At 30.4% G+C, this 18,105-nt stretch overlaps 1 protein-coding gene across 3 annotated transcripts in view; it reads left to right on the top strand.

Moving 5' to 3' along the window:
* LOC134721675 (guanine nucleotide-binding protein G(o) subunit alpha) overlaps positions 1-17,653 on the top strand; it is a 40,136-nt gene extending 22,483 nt beyond the window's left edge. For all 3 annotated transcript variants that reach the window (XM_063584827.1, XM_063584825.1, XM_063584826.1), the window contains 5 exons: positions 1,174-1,334; positions 7,043-7,171; positions 9,364-9,493; positions 10,817-10,970; positions 12,307-17,653. In XM_063584827.1, the coding sequence (XP_063440897.1) occupies positions 1,174-1,334; positions 7,043-7,171; positions 9,364-9,493; positions 10,817-10,970; positions 12,307-12,494 (762 nt within the window). In that variant the 3' untranslated portion in view covers positions 12,495-17,653. The remainder of the gene's footprint in view (positions 1-1,173; positions 1,335-7,042; positions 7,172-9,363; positions 9,494-10,816; positions 10,971-12,306) is intronic.
* Positions 17,654-18,105: the final 452 nt, after the last annotated feature.

Below are 18,105 nucleotides of genomic sequence, written 5' to 3'. Positions count from 1 at the left end.
AATAACTTCATTTATAAGCTGTTGATATGAAAGTGAAGATTTTAGCTCATTGTGATGGATTTTGAATTAACTTAAACCAGCAATGAACTGATCACTAGTTTGATTTTGATTGGCTAATGAAGTCACACCCAATATGGTTCTTCTTTCTATAATAGAAATATCAGGTTTACAGACTTTGTTCTTGGACAACACCTGTTTGACATAACTCTTCAGGTGTAAAAACAAATCTCAATTATGTACTTTATCCTAAGCTGTTACATGTATTTTTTAGGCTATTCTGTATAAGAAGGTCAATAATAACCCCCCTCCCCCCAAAAAAACCCAACACACACACAAAATAAATACAAAAAAAACCACAAACCAAATTAACTCTTAATGAACCACCTTATACGCATATTAGATAAAAAGAAAAGCTAAAGGGCAATTGGTAATATGAAATGGGTCATTCAAAATCGAGACAAAATAGTGAGAACTGTAATTAAAAAATTAAGTGACTTTGATTGGCTAATAAAGTCACACACACACCTATAGATGGTTCTTTTTATGATGGAAAATATAAGATTTACAGATCTAGACAACACCTGTTCAGCCTAATCCTTCAAGTCTAAAACAAATCTCAAATTTATTGTTAAATCTCCTAAGCTGTCAGTGGAATTTGTTTAGGCTAGACATTGTCAATAAAGTCGGTCAGTCATAAAAAAAACCAAAAAACCACATTGTAAACCATAATTAATTCAAAATTAGCCATCTCTCCCCCTTTAATGAATTAAAAAACCCTATAGGGCCATTCCATGGCAATTTAAGTTGAGTCAGACAAATTGAAAGAAGACTGTGACAACTGTAATTAACAAAATTAATTGACCCCTCTCCCCTCTACTTCCCCCCAGAAAAAAAGAAAGGAAGTATAAAATATGTCAGAAACCTGATTTGGTGTTACTTCCAAAAGTGCTGTCAACATTTTTAGGTATAAATTTTGATGATTGAGTTGAATTTCAAAGATTTATAAGTATATTGCTGTCTTGTACAATAAAAGAGGCTATATATAAGAAGCTTCTGTTATTAGGGGTCTACTGAAGTCACAACTCACTAAATTGTGAAAAAAATATGTTAATCATGCACCTAACCTACCCTAACAACAATATATATATAAGTTCCTACATTTTTCTTTTTCAGTCTGATGCAAAATTAGTTTTAGATGTGATAGCACGTATGGAAGATACTGAACCATTTTCAGAGGAACTTCTAGCTGCCATGAAAAGATTATGGGCAGACACTGGTGTACAAGAATGTTTTGGGAGATCAAATGAATACCAATTAAATGATTCAGCAAAATAGTAAGTTTTAACAGTCAAATTTTCATTAATAATCTGTTTTGTAGTTCCATCAAAGTAAAAAACAAATACTGAGAAATTATTACAAGGTTTAATAATAATAATTTTATTTGCAAAAATACACCCATATGGGTCAAGCAAACACAAATACAACATTTAATACAGACAGTGAAGAATTACAAATATAAACATAAAAAAAACATAGTTATAAATGGTAATTAATGTAGCCTTTGATGGACATGGACCTCATTTTCGCAATTCTAATGATTGCTTTATAAAGTCACCAATTTCTGTCAAAAGCTCAGATTTAGGATTTAAAAGTTGTTTTAGCTTTAAAAGTGGTTGATAATTTGTAAAATCAGGATTTAAATTATAAATCTTTAAAAATAAGCAATCTCTTAAAGTTGAGTTTAGTTTGCAGTATAGTAAAAAATGGTATTCATCATCAATTTTATTACAAAGTTTACATAACCTTTGATCTCTGGGTACATTTTTATATCTTCCCATTTCAACTTCTAGGTTATGGTCACTAACCCTTAATTTAGAAATTAATTGTCTGGTTTTAAAATTTGATTCTTTTAGTAAATAATTTTCAATTTTTATCTCAGTTTTTATTTGACCATATAGAAATAATTTCGAACTGTCTGTTATAGAAGAAAGTTTATTCAAGACTTTTTTTGTATAAAATTCATGTGATACCTGCTTAAACTTCATCTTTAAGGAATATTTAATTTTATTGTATGGTTTATCACAAGTTTCAAAATCTTTAGCATTTAATCCAGTCTCTTAATCAATGGAAGAGTGCAACTGGTTGAGTTATGCAGTGATAAGAACTTGCATTCTGCCCTCAAATCTGATACATACATCTACATTCAGCTTATCATGAAATTGCAATAATTTATCTCACATTTTTGTCCACTCTGCAAAAATTGCAATAATTTCTGAATTAACAGTATCAGGAAAGATGCAGTCAATTCTTCAGTTCATTGATTTTTCAACCTCCAACCCATTCTTCAGGTGTGAGGCTATATTGCAATCATCTTGTCTGTCATTCCATTTGTCTGTCTGTTATATTATCTGTCCATTTATCCAACAGATATTTTTCTCACACTTTCCTCAGAAACCCCATTACATAATGACTTCATATTTGATTAGCAGTTTGACAGTGATGAGAAGTTATGTATGAGCACATTTATGTGATATTGCTTAATAGAATGACATTCATATTTTATCAGTAGCTCAACAGTGATGTAACATGATTGTGTATTTTGAATCTGTCAAGATACCTTCCCTGTACTTCTTTGTTTCCCATACTAGGAATTCTAAATTGGGGTATTATGCTTCTACATTGGACCACACCTTCCCAACATTGGGTTGAGGCTGAGGCTAGTAATACAACAGTTGAACTACCATTCTTAGACCACACAGCCCCTCTCATTATTTTAAATCTTTTTGACCAGTAGTAAGCTAGTGGTAATTGTGTTCAGTTTAAAGGAAGGGTGTTTATGGATATCTAGAGCAACCTTGGACTACTACAAGTTGGTAACAAATTTCATCTAGTTTTGCTATGACATTTTTAGTTCCTTTGATATCCAACTTCCTGTTTGCTTTAAACTTGCATTTTTTTTAATTTCTGTCCAAATTATTAGACAACAAAATTCAATAGGGGTATATCTAGTGAGAAATAGCTCTAGTACATATTGACATTTTTAGTTTGACCATGTCCTTGTTATTGTGCTAAGTATTGTATGAAGTGCTGCCACGCCTTGAAAATTTAAAATATTGATAGACCTCACATGTATTTGTTTCTCAGTCTTATTATTAATATGATAATTACCAGACAATGTATTACCATATAAGGTTAAAATTACTAGAAAAAAGATGGAAATATTCATCATTTTGTATTGTCTTATTTCCCATGATAGGATTTCATATTGGAAGGATCGGTCCTATGGCAAGATGTGTGGATGTCATTTACAAATGATAAACAATAAATATATACATTTAGGTTACAATTGTAAGCCAATTCAGCTGCTGATCCAGCCATTTTGAGAAGAAGAAAAAGGGTGGTAATCATGAAATTTGAATACCATGAAACGTTAACATAATTGTAAAAAAAAAGAGGGGGGGGGGGGGGGTCCAACACCCGGATACCCCTCCTGGATCCACCAATCAATTTCAGAAGTACTGATTAAACTGATGTTGAATAAAGTGACCTAAACGTAATTAAAAAACATCATATCGAACATAAATATTTATATATATATGTGGGAAATACTATCAATAAACATATGGCTTATTAATTCTAATACCTGCAAATTATGCAAAGTCAGCAGTTTTCACCAATAGGTTAGTAAACTCCCGCCCCCTTTATGATGCATGCCAGAAACTGCAGGTAGCTCAGAACAATCACATTAGATGGAATTATATTTAATAATCCCAAGAGTAAACTTAGATATGCTCTATGAATATATAACCAATATTCTGCCCACATATTTACTAAAAAATAATATTTTACTTCATACAGACCAAAGATTATACACAAATGCAATTATTGATTTAATTACCGTATTTATAACTTGTTTACTAATCAATTCCCCCATTAGAGATACAGGAAAACATCATGAGTCATTTTCTCTACTAAAAATATGCACCATTCAAACAGAACTTCTATCGCTTTGCTATAAATATCAAAGTTCAAGCTGCTTTAAGAAGATATGTGTGCCAAAAAGTACATACAATTATTCAAGTATTTCTCCTCCAAAGATTTGAAGGTAGATTTCACACTCAATGCGATGATTACTGATTCTAAGATGTACAATCAGATAAACATAATTACACCAAACAAATAAACGGCTTTGTGTCTATGGTATGTAAGATAGACACATACTGATCGAGACATTGCAATAGAAGATAAATGAATGGTGTACATTCTTTTGATTCCCATAAGGAGAGGCTGTGTACCTTAGACATAATTATGTCTTAAAATTGGCAGGGCTTAGACATGTATTAAAATTTATACAAAATCATTTGATTAGTTTATTGCTTTTATTAGGTTGCACTTCTTTAAATATAGACAATGCATAGGAACTTTTTATATGTTTCTTTACCGTTAAAACTGTGCCCCTTTTACACTGAAGCTTCGTTAAAAATCATATCTTTGAATGGAAAGTACATATACATTTCTATTTTTTTGCAAAAGGTTGTGTTACAAATTTTCACATAATGTGCCTTGATGTTTAAAGTGTTTACTTAATATATTAAAATTCTGTGCTAATCCAACTTCAATTTGTCCGCTATTCCACAGTTTTTATACTGGTTGGATTCCCAAGTTGTGTCTTTACAACATGAAACATGTAGATCATATGTAAACAAAACAATATCTATAAATATCTATAGTTATCTCCCCTAAAGAGGTGTGGTTTGTGAATCAGCTGTATTTACAAAGTGCAACCTTTAATAATCGTGTTAATGACACCAGTTGTACTCTGTAAAGGGAAACTTCAATACTTTGCATAGTGAAAAGAAATGTGAGGTATAAGATATAACGAGGATCTGCTCATTTAGTTATACTTCTTGTCAATTTATTGGCAAAGGAGTAGGTCGGGTAAGGACTCATTTTGGCCTCAAATTTCAGTTTCATCTGACGAAAGATTTTGACCACTTTTTAAACACTTAAGTGTCTATTTCACTTGATTCAATTAGTTTTTGTGAAAGATTTTAACCGATTTAGTCATTAAAAACGATCCGATTCAAGCTCAAATAAGAAAAATCTCTCAAATATGCCAAAAAACGTCACTTTTCAGATGGTTTTTGTCGAAAATGAAAGTGTCCGCATCCGTGTTCATCCACAACCTTTATATATGTTATGTATTATCATAAAATACAACTTACATTTCAATACCAAGGATGAACACGAATGCAGCCACTTTCGTTTTACACGGAAACCGTCTAAAATTTAACTAAAATGATAGAATTTTGAAGATTTCAGTAATTTAGCATGACTTAATGGTGCTACAACCCGATATACGTGCATTGTATTGTCAAAAACCGCCCATATTAATGTAGCAGAAGCATTCAACTGTCCAATAAATAAATAAAAGTTTACATTTTAACAATTTTGTAAAACTGTTATATTTTGGGGCCAAAAAGGGGTCTTACCGGACCTACTCCTTTATACCTTTCACTGAAAATTCTCCAAATTAAGACAAAAGGACAGGGTTCAACCTTTCTTGATCTGACAAAAAAGCCTCATGCAGACTTGTAAGCTGATGTGAATTTTGAAAACTTCCTGTTCAGGACAGAAGTCTAATAAATTATTGATGGAAATGAATTTGTATACTTCTGCATATTGGATATTAAAACCATTCTTAATCATGTTTATTTATGACCTGCCTGGTTGCAGACTATGATATTCGACCCATTCTTCCACCCACTGATTGTACAGAGGAGTATATCATTACAAAAGAATTAAATAGTTTAATTTGATGCACAGGATGATGTGCAGTTTCAGAAAACAAAATTATTTTAGAACAGAATAATAAATATCCGGTCACTTTGGGATTGGTGAACTGAAACCCAATAGGAGTTTGCTCTGATATTTGTGTAGGCAGCCATGTTTTACGCAGAATATTGAAAATTACGCAGTCTTTGTGGTTTTTACATAATACTATATTATCCTTGAGATATTTTATTATTGACAAAGTATCAATTCAAAAATAGCAACAACTGTTTCTGATTTGATGCATGTATAAGTCTGTTTAGTCATTATATGTCAAATTTAAAGATGTTCCTTATCCCCTTCTTAACTGCACCCAGTAGACGATGAGTATGATGAGGGGATTGGAGTGTGGATTTTATTGAAGAGATGGTTTATATTCATTAATTGTCTCCCTTTCAACAAATTTTGTTTGTGATTGAAATACTGATGTTCCCACCTGTTGGTTGTAAAAGTCTATCATTTGAAACACAAATGTTTCACAGAATTTATAAATGTGTTTACACTTTTGGTATTTAGCTGTATTTTGCTTCCGAATGACCTAACATCACCTCTGAATAACTTTTTGACATCAAGCTTTTTTGTTGTGACGTCAAATATTTTGAATTATGAAGTCAAAGTTTATGGGAACCTGTGTGATGTTATGTAATGGTGGACAAATTTTGCATACACGTGTAAACACGTCTATTGCAACAGTTCCAATTTTGTTTTATTCCAATAAGAGCTTTTAAAAGAAATTATTACCTTCTCATATCAAATTATTATGGAAACTGGTGACATTTACCTGAAATGTTGACTAAGCTTCAGTGTTTTGTATTAGCATTTTTTATTTGACTCTTATAACGGTAAATTAATGTAAAAACAAGGAGTTTTAGAATGAAAGCCAATTGGTCAACAGTATGTGTCCATAATGAGTCCCAGAGGACAAAAATGTGAGCAGTTACATGTCAATCTAAAAGACAGATGACCTTTGAATTAAGGTTCAAAGTGCTTAGGTAACATTACATAGAGTGAAGAAGAGGATTTTAGCCATTATAACATTATGGACTGTAAGTGCAATAATGCATTTTTGCAATGTCACTATTTTGATAAGCTTGCATTGGTCAAATTTATGGCATTATGACAGATCTCTTTAAATATAAGTTTTCTGTGTTGTCAGGTGTGAGGCTATTCTTTGATATGATTATAAACTTTCAATTTTGTTTTTTTCCAGCTTTTTAGATGATTTAGATCGTTTAGGAGCTAAAGATTATATGCCAACAGAACAAGACATATTACGAACTAGAGTAAAGACAACTGGAATAGTAGAAGTACACTTTTCATTTAAGAATTTAAATTTCAAGTAAGTATTTTATATATGATGCCAGATGGCCTTCCTTGGCTTTATGCATGCTTGATGATGTCAACACACAACTCCAAAACTGATGAAAAAAAGTAGCATAGAACCTTGTTGTGATACATTTACTCTATAAGTCTTAGAACTATTGAAAGCATGTTAAATATGAATCAGGGGCGGATCTAGCCATTTAAAAAGGGGGATTCCCAACCTAGGACAAAGGCGGGGTTCCAACTATATGTCCCCATTCAAATGCATTGATAGGCCCCAAAAAAAGGGGGGTTCCAACCCTGGACCCCCACCCCCCTTGGATCCGCCAAAGTGATTAAAGTTAGCAAAATAAGTAGAAATAACAGAAGATGATAGGGTATAGGTCTCTAAGGAACTCCCCAGAAAAGATCTAGGGGTTTATAGTATGTTGATTTTACAGGAATGTGTGTTCATTATCTTATCCATAGTATATCAGATACAAATGTACATGGAAACTTAGGAGAAAATCTTTTGAAGGTTTTAGAAACAAGTATCAGGTGTATGATATTCTTTTAACATTGAGGTTAATGTTAATGACAGCAATTCAACAAAAAAGTGCATGACTTTTTGGCATATTCAAGGAAATGTGTTAAAATTAATAAGGATATTTATGTTGATCTAATTATCTGATCCATCTTTCACACAGGATAATGTTTAAGTAGTCTATCAAACTTTTATCTTATATTTGGGGTTTAGGTTAGGGTGGTTTGACTTCATCTGAAGTACTACAACCCCGGAGGTTAATGAGAAATCGTCTGCAATAATGTTCAAAAATGTTTTTTAAGTTCAAAGTATTTCAAATTTTTCTTAAAGTACATTTTTTATTGCGTGTATTATTTGCAAAAATGTCTATCTTAATTTCCTTCTGACTGTTTTTATCAAAGTCTGTGTAAAGATATAGAATTCTTAGTAACAAGTGTCTTCCTGTTTATACAGATTTTTGTAATATCATAATTGATTTTTCGTATAAATAGATTTCCATGGCAAACAGCTATTCTTCAGGCATAATTAGAAATGACCAATAAAGTATTGATATACATCAACTGGTTATTTGAACATGTGGTGTATTTTAACATCAATTTATCCAAATATATGAGTTATCTTATAATTTATTGAATTTTTTCGGAGAAATACGATAATGAAATTGATTTCTGTTGATGACATCATCGTTGGTTTTTGTTCAAACCTCTGAGCTATATCTCTGGGGAATCTATCTTTCTGAAAATTATTATTATCTTTTTGTCAAGGGTTTTACAATGTTGCATTATTAATATTGATTATTGTCTGTGTCCATAACTCAGATCGTATTAATTATTAGGCCCAGCATATGAATTTAGGTCAGTCTGAAGCTATAGGCCCCTGGGGCCTGCAATTTTTTCTTGATGTTGCATTTACTGGTTGAAATTAAAAGGCTCTTGATTTTAGGAAACTAATGCGATTTGCTTGCTAAATTTATCAGAAATTTTGTAATATAGCTGTAGCTTTAGAATATTTGGAAATAAAATGTACCACCCTTTTGGTCCGTTTTCAATCTTAAAAGTTTTTTTTACAGCCATTCACAATGTGATTATTTTTAATTTCCATTGAATCAAACTTTAAAGCCATACATATTCTATTTGAATTCAGGTCCACAGCTTGAAGGCAAGTTGACAGCTTACACTTTATAATTACACATATGGAGTACTGGATGACACTCTTATTATGTCTACTGTAAATTCAGATATTATTGCAAGATTTTTTTAATGCAAAATGGGTGAGGTGCCCAATAATAAAAACATGCATTCTGGTATACTATACATATATTAAATCAATATGCATATTCTCCTTAAAAAGTCAATACATGTAATTGCAAAAATTAAGTCATGCAATAGTGTCTGAATTAACAGTTCTTTAAACTAACTAATTTTCGCATCTTACACAAGTCAATTAAAAAATATTGTGAATATATAAAAGAATTGTGAATTCAAATTGCTGTGAAATGGGCTAGAAAGAGCTTTACCACACAAACTAAAGTATCTGCGAAAATAAGTTAGTTTACAAAATCTTTTTCTCTCTGTCTCACTTTTCCACATACACTCAACACATGAACTGGTTTGTTGATGCAATGGTAGTTGGACCAAGTTGTTTCATTAACGAACATACTTGAGTATTTGTTTTTCCTTTTACAGATTATTTGATGTAGGAGGACAGAGATCAGAAAGGAAGAAATGGATACATTGTTTTGAAGATGTAACAGCCATTATATTTTGTGTAGCAATGAGTGAATATGACCAAGTACTACATGAAGATGAAACTACAGTAAGTTACTTCAGGAATAATAAAAATATGAACTTTTAATAGGCAGCCAATATAAGTTTCATGGATGATAGGCAGCCATGGATGAAGCAAAGATGAAGCAAAGCGGCTCATCTGTTCACTAACTTTCTTCCCTAATGATCGCTTCACCAGTGCAGAGTTCATTGAATTCTGAAAATATTTTAAAAAATAATTATACGTAAGTTTTGGGAGTGGTGAACAAAATTTAACAATAGAAAATTCACGAATTAATTTAAAACTAATTTTATTTCAGTGTATGCATGAACAATGAAATGATCAAAATCCTTTAAATTCTAAAAAATTTCAGTTTTTACAAGACCTATTGAAAAAACTAACTGGCATTGAAATCAAAAATGCTCTGCAAGAACCTGGTTAATCTAAGGAAAAGTCATCTGAATCCAAACTATTTAAACTGAGCAATTTATTAAATTCAACGGTGGGGTGAATGTGTAACAAATAAGAAATACATGTAGTTCTTGTTTGGCTAAAAAATATGCTCATTTAAACATTGGTAGGCAGTAATATTAATATCTTTATACAGGGCATAAAAAAGGGTTTGAATATCTTGATAAAGAGTATCAGTTACTTGTATATTAATAATTATTGACAATTATATTGCCTCCTATGTTAAAATGGCCATAGAGTATGACATGAAACAAATATTTTGATTCAAATAGGAAAATTATAAATTTTTTTTATTTGAAGCCAACCTTTAAGACATGTTTGAAAGGCAGCCGATATGATTTTATGAAGCAAAACATTCTTAAACAACAGGTGTTTCATGATTTGAATTGAACAAATGCATATAAATTTTACTTTTTTCAAGATTTTTTTAAATTTCATAGCTAAAAACTCCCACAGAAATGTTAATGTTTGCCTAACGTATTGCAAACTCAATTAAAACATCTTGCCTGTGTCAATCTTTGATATGATTAGAACATTGATACATTTACAAAACCAAAGAAATGTTATGCAAAATAAGCTGAGTCAAGTAAGACAGGCTCATTCATGACAGATAAATTAATGCACCACAAAGCATAAACTTATTTTGTACCACAATTGAACTTTAGCATGGTCAGTCAAAAGAATTTTGTTCATAGAAATGTGACTTGATTCATAAATAGTTCTTAAGTTAGACTAAGTTGCATGCATGTCCCTGCAGGTGTTTTTAACTCTGTATGAAAATGATGCCTTTTTAAACATTTCTGCCAACATATTTTAAAGATATTTAAGATATTTCTGTGTTTTGTCTATCACTGAACTGTGTTATGTCTATTGTTAAACTATGTTTTATTTCTTTTCCAGAATCGAATGCAAGAAAGTCTAAAACTGTTTGATTCTATTTGTAACAACAAATGGTTTACCGACACATCTATTATATTATTTCTTAACAAGAAAGATCTCTTTGAAGAAAAGATTAAGAAATCATCATTGACAATTTGTTTCCCTGAATATACAGGTATGTATGAACCTTTCTAAAAGATCCACAAAATAACATATATCCAGTTAATTGGTACCTACAAAAATAAATGATTCCACAGTTAAAAAGTAGAACAAATTTTTAGAATTAAAAAGAAAGTTTATGGTATATCAATGTATTGCACACATTTGAAAAACACAAAACAATAGATCAGCACTGTAATTTCTGTTTTTCTTCTCAAAGTCAAAGTTAGGCCTTGCACATTGTTGAGCGATAGATAAAAGGTCATAACATATTACAAGTTCAACTAGTTTGAGTGGAATTTTTTGGTAGATTAAATAGGTAAAAAATCTTGAAAAATGGCAGAAGTTGCTTATTTATCCCTCTGTAAAAAACAGAAACAAGTCAAACATGAAAACAAACTTAGGCCACATGGATGTATTTGTTAGAAAACTTGGCAAGAAATAATTTATAAATAGGACAAATAATTGTACAACACTTATAACTTTAACTTATTGTGGAGCATCTGTAGACTAAATAGAGTGAGAAACCTTTATATATGAATAAACCAGACTTTGTTGGAAACTTGGGTTTTCAGAGATCAAAGTTATGGAGTACATTGAACACCTGATCTATAATCTTTATTGAATGTAGTTGCTAGTTTTTAACAGTTTTATAATTTCCCCCCAAACTTTTAGTCTTAAGGTGGTACCCAACACTTTCACTAAAATTAATTTGGCTCTTTTAATTTTCATAAAATTTTGTCAAAGTATTTACTTTGACCCTTTAACAAAAATATAAAAATTTCAAAAAATTTGAACCAAGTGTTTTGTCAGAAAAATTACACTGGTTATATAGCAGTTTGAAAGACACCAATTTTGATCATTGAGAAGCTTAATATTCCTTTTACAACACAACATAATTAAAAGGTTTAGCTGACTTTACAGAGTTATCTCCCTGTAGTGCTAGGTACCACCTTAGACATACCTGATGAAGGATATTCCTGATGTATCTTGAGTCTTGAGCATAGAAATCTTATCATATGTCTTTTATCTGAGTCTTGAGCATAGAAATCTTATCATATGTCTTTTATCTGAGTCTTGAGCATAGAAATCTTATCCTATGTCTTGTATCTGAGTCTTGAGCATAGAAATCTTATCATATGTCTTGTATCTGAGTATTGAGCATAGAAATCTTATCATATGTCTTGTATCTGAGTCTTGGGCATAGAAATCTTATCCTATGTCTTGTATCTGAGTCTTGGGCATAGAAATCTTATCCTATGTCTTGTATCTGAGTATTGAGCATAGAAATCTTATCCTATGTCTTGTATCTGAGTTTTGTTCACAAGAATCTTATCCTATGTCTTTTACAGGTAATCAAACATACGAGGAGGCAGCTGCTTATATCCAGGCACAGTTTGAAGCTAAGAACAAAAGTTCAACGAAAGAAATCTACTGTCATCAAACTTGTGCAACTGATACGCAGAACGTCCAGTTTGTCTTTGATGCTGTTACCGATGTAATCATAGCCAACAATCTACGTGGATGTGGCTTGTATTAGTCTTGGGCTGTCCAGCGTTTGTATGTGATTTGTATTTCTACGTGCATTGTGAGAATCAATGTGACCATGACATTAGTAAACAAATTGACAAACGATAAACAATCATAATTTGCAAAGTTCCGAAGTACTGTGTAACCGTCTGAAATATTAAATGTGTTATAACTGTGCAATTATGAAATAGTTTATCACCAAGAAATACCTACACAGTGATTATTTATGTTAAACACTAGAATGTGACTGCTCATGATGAGGTGTAACACAGAAAGGTTGAGGCCAAGCCAAATAATCAGGACTAGAATTTTTTTTTTTAGAAAAAAAAAATGGATTGTTTTCTGGTCTTGACATCGAAAGTGAAAGTAGTATGATGAAAAGAAATGGAGGAAATATGAAATAAACCATTTCTATATTGTTGTCACTTGCTAAATCACAGTACTACAGATATTTCATGATATAAATGTTTTTTCTTTTCATTTTGCCTTGAAAATACCGTGCATTTTTATGTTAGTAATTCACATACATTTGTCATCAAACATCTAATGTAATTCTCTGTACTACCTATAATATATTAAGTAATCTGTATTTCGATGTGATAAATATAGAATATGATAGATAATACTTGGGGAAATTCCCTTTTTATGCGCTGGTGGATTTCAGAATTCATATTCATTTACCGTTGTTCCAGAAGCCACACCTCCTTATATATGCAGAATACATTTACTGTAATGTGACATTTATGATTGACTAAATATAGATCACCAATATCATCATTTGTGAATTCTAAAGTCCACCAGGAACAAGAGATAAATGGACAATGTTTGTCCTTTAGAGCTCTTATATACATACTGCAATTATTTGTCACGAGTCTGGTATTAATTTATTGATGACTTGTGAAATTCTGTAAAGAGCTCAAATATTCTGTCTCAGTTTTTCTTTTTAAACAATTCCATTTAATAAAAGTGCTAGGGTAAGGAAAAAGATTATTATTTAGTTGTCAACATTTGTTTTGTTTTGTAAATGGCATAGTAATATATAATCAGAAAGATGTTTTAGAAGTAACTTATATTTTCATGACTGTACCTCTCTGATATCTTCAGTTTAACGCATCAATGAACTTATATGTACTTTTGTTATTTTATATAATAGCAGCATTCAGCAATCCCATAATGCAGTATTCGGTTATTCGTAGAGTGCCAGTCCACTCTTCGACAATTCACATCAGGTCGAAATCACTGCTGTCATCAATTTCAGGATCTTATTGTTACCCAAACTAGCAAACATGGTACAAATTGAAATATCATATATAGATTGTCTGGTATATGTTGATGTTTTCAGTTTTCATATTTTGTGTTTTATACATGCCAAAATTTGATTTAACTTTTTTATATTTTTTTCTGTTGTATTTATCAATAGAAAACCAATAGTTTACATTCTATTTTTTTCTATTTAAAATTATTCCTGGAGGATAACGTCTTTTTTCAAAATATTTTACATTTAGTTCTTTATCCATTATACACTCATGTAGAATTAATACATTTTGTTACCATGACTACAGAAATATGAAGAACAAGTGTCTTTTTGTCTCAATGATCTTAATGACAAACTGAACAATTTTATGCATTTTTCCTTTTTAAGTGCATGAGAAATATGTAAATTATTAAACAGGAGATAATAGGGAAGGGATCGTGCAATTTCTGGGAGGATTTCACCGATTTTCACAGCTTCAAATTATAGTAATAGTAGTATTATTTATGTATATTGTAGTCAGTTAAGTTAAACACATCAGTGTGTGATATAGATATTACAATATTGTTGGAATTATTTATAAAGATTATATGTGACCATGATGCATGTGAAATCTGAGTGCCTGAGAAGCTTGATGTTCAATTTTCTAGTTTCTGTGAATGTTTGTGCTATTTATGGAAAGATGACATTTTTGAGATATTGTGTATATTTGTGGATAATTTCCTCTTAAATGTAGAACATTACTGGGAAATTCGTAGCATTTCTTATCTGACAGTGGCTACGATAATTAACCAGCATTTTTCAATAGGCATAATCTGGTCTTGCTTGTCACCTGAAGTTCTGAGTAACTAATAGTAGAAAAAGTAAATAACTTCAGTTGCAGTATAAGTACATGTATATAGTTTTAGAGCTATGGTAAATCAGAAGTTTAGTGTACCAAAAACAGAACTTTTTGCCCATTATAAACCAAGACGACAGATAAAGTTTATGTAGATTGGATTATTATTATAAACACTCAACCTATCCAGTTTTCAATCAATTTATGTCAGTTAGTTCTGTAAAAAAAAATCTGACATAAAAATATAGCGCTAGGTGATTCTCAGTTTACGAAACAATGTGAAATTAAAATTCTCTAATAAAACTGTATATAACTTTTTAATTTCGAATGTACTTTGTAAAAAATTTAAAAATCCACCACTTTGCATAAACATATGCTATCAAAAAAGCTGTGCAAACTTTTAAACTTTGAACTGGTGTGGTAGGGTCATCTTCCTTCATGCTGACAAAGTTTTGTTTTGAAAACTTATATATTTTGACCAAAAATTGTATTAAAAAAAGACATCATAAGTATTTATGATAGTATGTTGGCAAATTTTGGCATCTTGCTTACAATTAAAGGTTTAATAATCTTTTCTTTGTATGTGATGCATTTACTCAAATGAAAAATTACTTTCCAGTGGTTATACGATATGCAGTGGGAGCAAAATTTCCTTTGTAATTGCACTATATAATCAAAATTCAGTAATGATTTCATTTCAAATATTTAAAGTAAGTCATACTAGTGGATCATTAGTGTTCTCAATACTTGTATTTGTATTAACAGCAAAATGAAAAAAAAGGAAGTTTTGCTTTAACCATAATAACTTTAGATTTGGGACCATTTTGTAATCAAAATAATCATATTTTCCATGCGAATGGTCCAAATTTCCCAAATATGCTTAATTTTTTTGAGAAAAATAGCATTTTTTTTTTAAAGTAGAGTGAATCTTAAATTTCCATTATTTCTTGATTTTCTTCCTGCTTAAAAATGGAAACAGCTGAATATATATCAGGATTAAACAGTTAATATTTGTGGCGTGTTGAACAAACAAAGGAAAAAAAATATTGCTTTGTGCTTGAGGTATTCTTAATGGGATTTCCTGTGATGTTTTGTAGAAATATTGTGTGTATTATGACATTAAAAAATCGTGTGTTTATTCAAATTGTGATGACAGTTGCTTAAAAGTAAGAATGCTTAAAAATTTGTTTCATTAAATAAATAATGACCATTTACTAAAAAAATGTTAAGGCATATAAGCTAAAGAAGTACAGTACAGCACTATAACATTTAATATTTGACAGTAATCTATTCAAGATGAGTAAACTATGCTCAGAAACTGTTGGATATTTTAAATTCTGTACAGTTAGTTGTGTGTATTTTTACTGGTCAATTGCAGAGTTAAATAGATTTCACTGCAACATTGATCACTCTTTAAGACAAGGAAATTATAACCAGAAATTGTTTTAAGATTTTGTATTCCCTGGAAACTGATACCTTGCAGAATTTTGAAAAAAAATATTTGTTGTTTATTTTTTATTCTGCGTGTGCTCAGCCAGTTTATTACCATCTTACAAAAATAAAACAGAATAAATTCTAAATGACTTTTATTAAACAGAATTCTGTAAAGTTTTGCAGTCCAACTGATAATTATTTCATATTTTTTTTTATAAATGTTAATTAAAAAAAAATATTTTGAACAATGGCATATGTAATAGCTATTAATTTTGCAACTTGTTGCATATTTCTTTAAAATGAGAATTTGAAACCAAAAATATCATTGTTTTCAGACAAAAAAAATTAGGTCTGAATTGAATTACACTTAATAAAACATTTTACCATATCTTGGCATATATAAGTATAAATATTAAAACAATTATCTGTTGTGAAAGTTGCAAAATTACAATATTGTCTTAAAATTAATAGCACTATGTTTGTTTTTAATATAAATATATATATATACATATACATATTCATGTGTTTAGGGAGATGATAAAAGATTTGAATTGAATGCCGACTATTTTTAGACTAACACTTTTAGTTCATGTTTTTTATTTTATTAGGCAAATGGTTTTGTTGAACATATCGTACGTTTTGTATTGCAGATTTTCATTTCAATTTTTTTAACTGTTTATTTGTATTACTTGCGTTTTGTCATATTGTAATAATGTGATACTTAAACATGCTACACATATAACGGTACTTTGTTCTTTTTTTGCCGTGGATAGTGTTTATACATCTAAGATGCATAGATGAATTCTGAAATGGCCCTATAAAGTGTGTAATCTTTTAAAAAGGGAAACAGTATTTTTTTCTTCAAGTACGCTACAACCTAACAACTAAGGCTAGTGATAAATTAGAAGAAGAATTTTAAAAAGAGAAAATGTGTTTCAGAGAGGCAAACTTTTTTAAGGGATGCATAGTTTTGAAAATGGCAGATTAATTTATAAAATCAGATTGACAGTTTACAGTTGAAATTGAGCATTTTTAAAAAGATTTCCAGGATTTCATACCTTAGGTATTTTAAATTTGAAACCTTAAATTTGTACATTTGAGTATCGTATACCTCTTTTTTCTCAAGTATGTTTTCAAACAACCAAGAATTCAACTTTGCTTACCAAAATTAAAATGAAAGTTAAAAGACAAAACATGAATTATATTGAGCTTTACTTAATAAACTTTTACAAACATTCAGTATACTTTTGCTTAAAGACTTTGAATGGACAAACTGCTCTTTAAGTTAGGTAAACATCGTTTTCATTCAATCTTAGCTTTACAAGTATTTTAGCCACTACTATTTCAAATTAAGTGATTGCAGATTAATTGAAGTTAATCAGATATATTCTTTTGCTTTAATGTGAGATATGTATAAATATTTTCACATGTTGAAAAAGATATTAATTAAAACGTATAGACAAATATTTGAATCTACGTTAAAGAGATAATTTTGTGATGTTGTACAAAAATAAACAAATGCTATATAACACAAATTTCTGCTTTTTTCTATTTTCTATTATGTATCATTTGACTCTTTCTTGTTACTGACATGTGCAATAACTTATTTTCTCTCTAGTCAATGTTAATAAATGTCACAATATTGCTTCTGTGTTGTTTATGTCACAAAAAAGGGGGAGAGAAGATAAAAAGTGGAGCAATTGAAAACTTGAATTGGAAGAAAAACAGACAATGCTATGACCCCCAAAACATGACGAAAATATAAACAACTGGCATAAACAGAAAACTAAAGATAGAGCAAAATGAGTTCAAATAGTATGAGTTTCAGATCTGGGACTGGAAATTTTGGAAGGAACCTTTAAATTTTGAATTACAAAAGACCTAGAACTGCAATCATTGATTGATTGACTGGTGTTTAATGTGGCTTTCAACACTATTGGGATACATTGTGGTTGTCTGTTTTTATGGTTGAAGAAGCTCTGGTGCTTGGAGAAAACCACCAACCTTTAGTAGGAAAATTGGCAATCCTAGTCAATTAAGATTGGAGTTGAGTGCACATGCCCTCTGCAGGATTTAAGCTCACAATATCAGTGTTGA

Source organism: Mytilus trossulus, chromosome 6 (genome assembly GCF_036588685.1).
Source record: "Mytilus trossulus isolate FHL-02 chromosome 6, PNRI_Mtr1.1.1.hap1, whole genome shotgun sequence".
In the NCBI taxonomy this organism is placed as follows: Eukaryota; Metazoa; Mollusca; class Bivalvia; order Mytilida; family Mytilidae; genus Mytilus; species Mytilus trossulus.
The sequence above is the reverse complement of the archived record's forward strand: the minus strand, read 5'-3'. Positions and strand labels throughout refer to the sequence as shown.